This window comes from Triticum aestivum, chromosome 6D, assembly GCF_018294505.1.
Source record: "Triticum aestivum cultivar Chinese Spring chromosome 6D, IWGSC CS RefSeq v2.1, whole genome shotgun sequence".
Taxonomy (NCBI): domain Eukaryota; kingdom Viridiplantae; phylum Streptophyta; class Magnoliopsida; order Poales; family Poaceae; genus Triticum; species Triticum aestivum.
In genome coordinates this window covers 179838355-179848227 of record NC_057811.1, presented here as the reverse complement: position 1 = coordinate 179848227, position 9873 = coordinate 179838355, and the positions used below count along the sequence as shown (strand labels likewise).

Here is a 9873-nt window from a genome sequence, read left to right as displayed (position 1 = left end):
CATCTTTTTCATTAATATGCTGATCAAACAAGTACAAACCTTACAGACACAAAGATGGAGTCGAGGAATTATATTATTTGAAATAAAATTTGGCGAATGCCTACAGATTTAAGATCAAAAAAGATAAGAGCCCCGTAATCTCCTCTTTTCATTTTCCCTCCACCAGGTATTGCGGTGGGAAGAGGAGATGACGAAAAAGACACCCAATCAGGAGCCCATCCCGGTCCCACAACGACCTACCGGGCGCGGCCTGACAAGATCGGGAGTGGCGAGGCTGCGAGGAGGAGGAAGGAGAGCAGAGCGGCGGTGCCCTGGTCACCACCTCCGGGACCAGCAAGAAGCCCCGGCTTGAGCGCCGGTGGAGTCATCCACCAAAGCTCAGCCGGAAGACTGCTCGAGGGAAGGCGAAGGCACCAAGGGAACATCCCTCCCCGGCTATCACCCAAAGACACTGGTGATGATGGTGTCGGGGAGGGAGGGGAAGAGCGGAAAGACGAGGGGACAGGTCGCCAGTAGGAGGCGAAGGCATCCACGCCATCGTACTCCGACCTGACGCCCTGCCACCCACCTTCTCCGTCTTCCCTCGTTTTCTCTCCCTCACCACCACTCCAGAGAAGAACCAGAACCCCAACCCAACGCCTTCCCCAGAGAAGCAGCCGAAGGCCAAGACGGCCAGGGGGCTCGGGGCGTGTCGCTCCCCACCTTGGCGGGCAGGAAGGCGCGCCTCCCTTCAGCATCAACCTCGGATCCACCGGAAGAGGCAGTACTGGGATTTTTGATGATCTCCGGCCCTGCCTCCCGGGCGGACGGCAAGGATGCCGAGGACCTAGACACCGGGCTTGCAAACAGCAGCGGCTCGAGGCGAGATGCCGTGCTACCTAGCGGATGGCCGGCCACGGCAGAAGGGGCAAGCATTTCCCCACAACGGGGAAGCTTGATATCTCCCACACTACGGGTGGCTCGTCCATCGCATCTTCCCCAGGCTTGGACCAGATTCACTCCCCGAGCGACAACACAAGCTTTCAGCGTTGCCGACCTCAAGCTACTACTTGGGACCTTGCCCTAGGCCCGTCTCTTCAACATGGCCATGAGAAGGCAGAAGATGAAGAAGAAAGGATGCGAGGATGGATGAATCCACTCCTCCCTCGCCCCTCCTTTTATAGGTGGGTCGAGGAAGAGAGCTGATCCTTCAACAGGCAACCGACGTCCTCCTCCACCAATTCAAGAAGGTCGGGCCCTCGCCTTGATGCTCTTCCGCACCACGCGCCTCCGTTACCTACCCCGCGCGATGCATGCCGCATACGTGACTGAGGATAAGGACGTGGTGGGAAGAGTGAATTGGCAGTTTCTCCCCCATGCGTTAAAGTCATTCACGGGCCATTAGAAGAATGGCCCCACCACGATTGGCTTTACACGACGCATGGGAAAACCGGAAACTGGCCCGGGCTCAAGATTAAGAAGAAGCAAAGAAGATCTCAAAGGGGCCAGCCACTTCCACGCCCCTGCCTGTGCACTTATTAGGGCCTACCCCGACGACGCTCGGCAGCGCGTTCGGGACAGGCCCGGGGGCTTCTGTCAGTGCAACAACCCCTGGGTCCGTTGCCCAGACTGTGCACAGGCACGAGAACAAGACCACAACGCCAAGGCCAGAGCAGAGCACAACAGATCAGTTCTTAGAAGGACCAGCACACAGCTCAAGAAGGCCAAGACTAGCCAGAAGAGCAAGATACCGCTAAGAAAGACACCTCCCTTGCCGGGCAGGCGAGCCTGGTAAGGACGGGGTCACCCGGAAGCGAGCCTCCAGGTCGTCCCGGCAGGCTTGCCGGGACTCGCGAAAGCAGAACCACCTCACCACCCCACCTCACCACGACGCACGTCGTCGATCGGTGCGGTGTCAAGCTCCAAAGTGATTAAGTGGCTGTTGTTCGCCACATGGCGGCCACTTCCTACAGGAAATACCTACAGGCGACAACGTTCCTGCACGTGTTGAGCAAACAGGTGCGAAGCTGGCAAAATAGCCCGGCAAGGCCTGCCCGGCAAGCTATGATGTGGCGTTGAGCGACGCATTTAATGCGCTTTGTCAAGCGTGCAGAGTTAGGGTATGATAACATCGTTTGCTATCTAATCAGTACATAATGACTGATTTGCCACTGTGGTGACCCCTTTATCTATAAAAGGAGGCCCAAGGCAACCATAGAAAGGGTTAGCGAATCCACCTCTTCACACATTCATACGCACGCGTCCGTTTCGCCCATAGGCAGCCCTGACAGGCAAAGCGTGTTACGCTCACCACCATTTTTTCACCATCAATCCACCAAAGCAGGAGTAGGGTTTTACGCCTCATGGTGGCCCGAACCTGGGTAAAGACTGTCTTTGTGACCTCTGTTGTGTTGTTCGACGCCCCTCTGCTCTTTGTGCAACGTGCTACCCCCTCCCCCGTCAAACCAGCAAGGGACCCTTGGTCCCATAGGTGGTCGTGGTTTCCATAACAATGGTCAACTTTTAACATCGTAGGTGGATCCAAGATCTAACTCATGGCATATGTTTGCTCCAACTTGAACCTCTGTATTAGATTGAAAAAACATTGGATTTTGCAACCCACACCAGTTGTCCAGAGTCAAGTACAGACAATAATTATCCAAAGCTTACCGTATTGAAGTTACATTATCTATGTCTGCCCTTGTTAGAACTAGAGATTATACTTTTATGTTCTACTTTATTTTCTTTATTATATATATACTCCCTGTGTCTCAAAATATAAGACGATGATATAAACTTTTTCCTCCAAAGAGAACCGACCATAAATTATCTTTTTGGCGAGGGGGTATGTAGAATAGGAGTTTTTGCGACGAACTTATCGCAAGTCGCGCCTTACTCACGCGGATCGCAGGTGACTGTGTACCTTTTTTTTAGATCTTGACTTGTGTACTATAGCTGGCCAAACGGGGCGGCCCGGCCCGGCACGGCACGACCCATCCTAATCGTGCCTGGCACGGCCCGGCCCGTCGAGGCACGATTATTATACGGCCGTGCCGTGCCAGCCCGCGTGCTGCAGCCAGCGGCCCAGGCATGACCCATATGCTAATCGGGCTGACCCACCGGCACGCTAGGCCTGCTAATCTCCTATTTTGCGCCGGGCGTTTTTTAGCTATTTTTACCTGTTGGGCCACATTAGGAACATAAAAAAAAGATAATCGGGCCGTGCTGTGCCGGCCCGCATGCTTGCCCTTCAGGCCCAGGCACGACCCCTAGGCGTGCCGCGTGCCGTGCCGTGCCGTGCCGGCCCAGCTATCCCGGCCCGTTTGGCCACCTATATTGTGGAGTACCTCTGTATCGTCTAACCTAGTTGCCCCCCTTCTCCAAAGCCGGCGGCGCTTCCTCGTCTCTACCAGAGAGAGAGAGCCCCCCTTCTCCAAAGCCGGCGGCGCTTCCTCGTCTCTACCAGAGAGGGAGAGAGAGAGAGAGAGAGGCGTGGGAGGAAGAGGGATTGGAAGAGGAGCACGAGGAGGATATGGAAGCGTCGGAGGAGGAAGGGGAGGATGTGGTGGTGGGGCAGATGCCAACGTTCATGGTCCCAAAGCACATCAATAAGCGCGCCCTGAAGAACAAGGCCCTCTCCGTCTCCCTCGACAAGAAAGCCCTCAAGTACGGTACCGCAACCTCCTTCGGTCTCTGGGCTGTAGCGGCACGGTGCGATTTGTGTTTGCGTGGGCTCTTAATTTTTTCTAACGCGAATCTTGGACTATAGGGATTTCGTGACTGGGTTTCACAAGAGAAAGAAGAAGAGGAGAAAGGAGGCGCAGAGGATTACGCAGGAGAAGGACAGACGGAAGCGAATCGAGGCACGCAAGAAGGTGAGAAGCTCTCACACAGCATTCTGCTTTTCTGTGTTCTTAGAGCATCTCCAACGGATGATTTAAATTTTGGTGCCACTTGTTCCTCTCCATGTGCACCACCATAATCAAAGCAATATCCTCCCCTTCGGCCCACTCATATTCCTCTTCGGAGGAGGAATCATCCCACAAAGAGAATTCAAATGAACTCATCTACAACACAATACTTTCTATCACAATCGACTCCTACATCGCAATAAGAGAACGGAAAAATGAATTATTTTTACCTTAGAAGCTTTTTGCCGAACACCTAGTGGGCACCGAAGGAGCAGCGGTCGCCGGCGCAGCTAGGAATGGGCTCAGGGGTGGTGCACCGAAGGAGCAGCGGTGGCCGGCGCAGCTAGGAATGCGCTCAGGGGTGGTGCACCGAAGGAGCAGCGGTCTTCATGACGTCGACGAGCTGGGGGTTGCGGCAGGAACCGCCGTCGCCTCGTCGTCTGACAGCTGAGAGCTCTGAAGGAGCAGTAGCTCTGCGGTGGTAGCGGCGGTCATGTGGGGGTCATGGTAGCCACTAATGGATCTCCAAGGTGAGCACTGGTGCTACGCGACCATTTCGGGCGGTGGTGGGCGGGGGACGGCCGGAACTGCTGCAAATCGGGCTTCGGCGGATCCTGAACCAGCGACGGCGGAGGGGGTTGTTGCGAGCGTCCGGAGCGGTGGGAATGGGCGGTGGAGTGGCGGCTGGGCCGGGGCGGGCGGTGGACTTGCGGCGGTGGCTGCAACGGCGAGATCCAGCCGGAATCGGTGTTTGGTGGTGGCGGGGGAAACTTCAGCGTGGCAGTTGCAGTTCGTGCAGCTGTGTTTGTGTTTTGAGGCAGCCGGTGGATATTTGCAGCACTTGGGGCCAAAATTTGGGGCTGCTCAAATTTTTTTGCATCACTAAATACAACATCTTCTGTTGGAGCTGGTTTTTTTGTGCCAAGTGCCCAAACAACAGTTTTTTGGGCACCACGGCTGTTTTACATCATCTGTTCGAGATGCTCTTGTTGTTCTTTGGATGTTTTATTGATTTAGTAATAGTTGGTCAAAAGCAAAGATTTCCAAGAGAAGGTTGATTGACCATCGTTTCCTCTATTATTATGTGCCCACCGGACTGTACGATCCTTCTAGTTGAAGGGTTCCCTTAGGCGCCAACATTTTGAGAAGTCTAGGAAGAAGTGTATCATCAGAATGAATGAAAAGCTGAATGGCTGTATCCTACATGGTTAATATTTTTCATATTGGAACATGGGGTGCATTTTTCTTGGGTTAATGCTACCAATAACTGATAGGGATCACTAGTGGAACATTAGGAAAGGGTACTGCAAAGATTTGTTGTGTTGGGTGGTATGTTGAAGGGAAGATGCCTAGAGCTGCGGAATACACAACGCATTCCTGAGAGCTCGACCATGTGCTTTCTGGTACGGGAAAACATGCAAGAAACCAGTTTTCTCTGTTAGACTGAAGGATGTTTTGATGAAACAGGAATGGTAGGGACAGCACTGAATCTGGGCTTACTGTCATTTCAAGTAGATTATCTAGCGTTTCTGTCACATAAATAATATGAACAAGACTTGAAGGGTTTACTGACCAGTGTCATTTTATGTATTTCCAGAGAAAGCAAGAGAAAGAGATTGCTCTATACGGTAAAGTCGTGTCATCAGAAAATGCGGATGGTGAAGACGGTGATGGTGATGGGATGGATGCAGCTGCGCCTGGTGAGTAGAGGGATGAGATTAATTTTACAGCAGTTATTGGCATGATGTTTGTTGATCCTATTGTGCCTTGATTGATTTGGTGCTTATGTAGAAATCAAGACATATGAAGATGGCGGGACTAGAATAACAGTAGTCACCAGTGAAATTACTCATGGAGAGGAGGATGACCAGAAATCCGTGTCAAGGAGCTATGCTAAGGAGACTTGCGGTGTGGTTAGTGCCAAGAAGCAGCCCAGTTTAGGCGTGAAGAAGAAGCCGCCACCAAAGAGGCAATTCAGCAAAAGCAAGAAGACTAAGAAGGTTGACACGAGTAGACGGAAGAACAAAGGAAAGCATTGACGTTGCCTATGGCTGTGGAGGGACGGGCCTGAGTTGCATTTATTTTACTAGCATGCCCGTGCGTTGCAATGGGAGAGAAAAAGAAATACATGCTAGCCGTTGCAACGGGAGAGAAAAAGAAATACACGCTAGCCAAATAAGTATGACTCAATAATCTGACATATGAGTGTCCTCTATTTTAACACAGTGACTCGCCATGTTATCAACATGTTTTATAATTTGCGAACAATTTTGTAAAATAACTAATATTTTTTGAAACTGTGTAAATTTTATGATTTCCCACACATTTTTGAATTCACAAACATTTCATGATTTCTCGAACATGTTTTTCAAAATTCACAATGTTTTGAAATTTGGAAATCTTGAATTAATTTAAAGAAGGAAAAAGCAAAAAAGTGAGAAAAGGAAAGAAAAGAAAAGAAAAGACAAAAGACAAAATGGAAAAAATAGGGGCCTCACGTCCTATGGGCCGGCCCATGAACACGCCCTGTGGGAGGGGAGGGGTGTGACAAAAAGAGGGGAGAATTTTTTTTTTGAAGGGAAAAAGAGGGGAGAAATTTGCAGAACCTGGGGATAAAAAAATATACTTTAGCCAAATAACTATGGCTCAATACGTTGACATATGAGCGTCCTCTATTTTAACACCGTTACTCGCCATGTTGCCACTTATCTTTCTTTCCATCATCAACGATGTCCACGTGATTGCAATGTATTCGACATGGTAAATCCCAAGGCAGTGAGCTTGCCACTTCACAACACATTTTAAAAACTTTTAAAACAAATCTCATGGCCACAAACTTGCATTTTTTTTGAGTTTTTTCAACATTTTCTAAATTTCATGGATATTTTTGTCAGATTCACGAATTTGTTTTGAATACACGATTATTTTTTCAAAATCATGAACATGGTTTTTTTCCCTGACATTTCTTTCCAAATTGTGTTTATTTTTATAATTTGCGAACAGTTGTAAAATCACTAATATTTTTTAAAACTAGGAAAAATTTATGATTCCCCAAACATTTTTGAAATCACAAACATTTTATGATTTCTCGAACATGTTTTTCAAAATTCGCAACATTTTGAAATTTTGAAATCTCAAATTAATTTGAAGAAGGAAAACATAAAAAATGAGAAAAGAAAGAAAAGACAAAAGACGAAATGCAAAAAATAAAACAGGGGCGTCACGCCCTGCGGGCCGGCTCATGAACGTGCACTGTGTTGGGTAGGGGAGGTGCGTGACAAAAAGAGGGGGAACGTCAGCGAAACCTGGGGATCGAACCCTGGTGTCCATGGTGGAATAGACAGGCTGTAGCCACTGCGCTGTTTCTGTATGTGAGAGATATATGGAGTATCATCTCTATAAAACAACTTAGCACGGCGGCGACTTTGAAAAAAAAATGAATCGTTTTTGACTTATGAGTGGTATTGGTGGGTATTTTTTTTTTGTCAATTTATAGGGTAAATTATGTGACGTACCACCAGAAACATTAGCTGCTTTATTATTAGGTAGAGATCAAGTAAAAAGAAATTGCACTAGGTTCAGGTGGTTGGCTTGGGGATAGCGTGCATAGGTCGTGGGTTTGACTCCGACCCTGCACATATTTATTCTTTTTTTTAGTTTAAACCAGTACCGCGGGTTTATTACCAGAAAACTCTAGGGGTTCTGCAAAACGCCACGACAGACCAAGAATATCTATTTGCTTTACTATTATTATTATTAGGTAAAGATAAAGATTTTAAGATAAGAAGATAACAAATTCGGTTATGAATTGTGTTCCTGTTGCTGCATTTGTGTTGTTCTGGCAATTTCTTTGTCATGGTAGGACAAAGGCAACAGACGCCTTGGTCGATGCCAGCGAGGGCGCTCCCCTCCAGTACTCTGGCCGACGCTGCACTCTCATCGTCTCCTCCCTGACCCTTTCTTCCCTTCCCCGGCACAGGAGCACGGGGTCTTTGTCTCGGTCAGCAGTTTGCCTCCACACTGTTTTTTTCCCTTGGGCTCCTCTTCTGGATTGAATCATCCTATTGTTACCCCAGAATACTAGGGAGCCAAAATGTTTTGGTGTTCGCTCTGCTACCTGGTTTGTGTGCTAAACAACTATTTCCATCAAGAAAAGAAAATCATTGATGCTTCAGCCTTATTATGTACTAGTATTTGTCTCAGACCCTCATGTTTCATTTAGTGGAATTGTTGGTAAGGATCTTAGGCCAGTTTTTTTGAGGTGCAGCTTATGCATAAGCTGCGATGGGAATAAGCCTTAGAGAAGCTGCCATAGAAATAAGTCCATGAGAATAAGCCATCCAGTTCTTTTTACCTTCCGTCGTTTGGCTTATTTTCTCATACTTCCGGTGAATAGTCTGTAACACCCTTGGGCATTGGTAGAATTCGCATCAATTTCTGAATCATATCATCCGAATCACTAACAGATCTACAGGTGGCTCACTAATCACTAACAGATCATGATTACTGGAAAGAGAACGAAATGGCTCATCCAAATCGAAGCAAGTCACAGCAGATCGGGAGGATGGGAGGAAGGAGTGGGGAGTGGAGGTTTGAGCAGGAATCGGTGGGGGGATAAGATGGAGGTCGCCCTGGTCCACAGGTGGAGCTGGATGCGGCTGCTGGAGTGGGGCATCGGCCGGAGCAACTGGAAAGGCTGGAGGCAGATGGGGAAGATGTGTTGCCCAGTGAGGCGCGAGAGGGAGGTGCAGCGGCGGAGGGTGGCCTACCCGCCGTCCATCTTGGCGGCGCCGAAGGGACGGGCTGAATCGACGGAGACCGGCGGCGCCGCGGTGGCTGGCCTGGGAGGAACCCTAGCTTCTCTGACGCTGGGTGCGCCCCTCCCGGCGAGATGAGCGAGCGAGAGGACAAGTGAATCGTTTTTCTCGGGGGATCGAGGGAACTGACCAGGGGCTGGGTAGTGGCATTTTTTCTGTAAAATGTGCAAACAACAATGGCAACAAAATATACCTTTCATCTTAGTGGGCTTCTACGGGAAGGAGCTCCACCCCAGCTTATTTTCATTGTGAAGGAGGTCACTGTGAAAATAAGTTAGGCCCAAGACCCCCAAACGAGTTATTTTGGGCTTCTGGCTTATTTCCATAATAAGCTGCCAGAAGCTACAAAAGAACTGGCCCTTACTATGTTCTACTCTTGTGCTGATTACATCTTTCTACTTGTGAAATCTTTCCTTGAGCTTGTAAGCTGCTTTCAAGAAAAGTTCTCGGGTCTACTACTTGCTTAGAGGTTATGTATGTTGTTGACAACATTTTCACTCGCATGCCATGTCCTGCTCATTGTTGCATTTCAAGAATATATGATAATTTAACTAACCTTTTCCCTGTTGTTCAAATGTATCACACGATTTTGCAAGTCACAAATCCTATGCACTTTCTCTGGATGTATTATCATAAACTACTTGATAGCCCTGTATTGGATTTATAGGTCGCCAGCACCAAACGGTTTATTGTTTTTTCCGCCTCTTATTCACTAGTAAACGTGCACGTGCAACGCACGTATAAACACTTGGAATATATATTTCCTCATTCATCCTAGTTAAGAGGCACTTATTCAAATAAAAAAATTATAAGAATATTTTGCACGGCATGAAACGACAAATGTTCTCGCCTCATTCGGGAAAATATTGTTTTGCACCTATTGTGATGTATAGGAAAAAGTGGCATGAAACGATGAATGTTCATGTCTCTGACACACAAACATACATGAAACTGGACAACTCCCTAACTAATATGGAACTGCCATCAGCCCTAAATTACAAAGTCACTAAATAAGCTAATCTATGCTCTTCAATAAACCTTTCCATCCACATTTCATAGAACTCACAACTCCCTAACTAATATGGAATTGGCATTAGCTGCAAATTACAAAGTCAGTAAGCTAATGTTAGTATACAATCCTAGTGAGCTACCATAATTTTTAGATT

At 48.2% G+C, this 9873-nt stretch overlaps 1 protein-coding gene across 1 annotated transcript; it reads left to right on the top strand.

Moving 5' to 3' along the window:
- The first annotated feature begins 3333 nt into the window (after window positions 1-3333).
- LOC123144387 (ribosomal RNA-processing protein 17) lies at window positions 3334-6187 on the top strand. Its single transcript, XM_044563506.1, has 4 exons — window positions 3334-3645; window positions 3749-3854; window positions 5488-5590; window positions 5682-6187. The coding sequence occupies exons 1-4, from the start codon at window positions 3512-3514 to the stop codon at window positions 5927-5929; spliced, it is 591 nt and encodes a 196-aa protein (XP_044419441.1). The 5' UTR covers window positions 3334-3511; the 3' UTR covers window positions 5930-6187.
- The last annotated feature ends 3686 nt before the right edge of the window (window positions 6188-9873 follow it).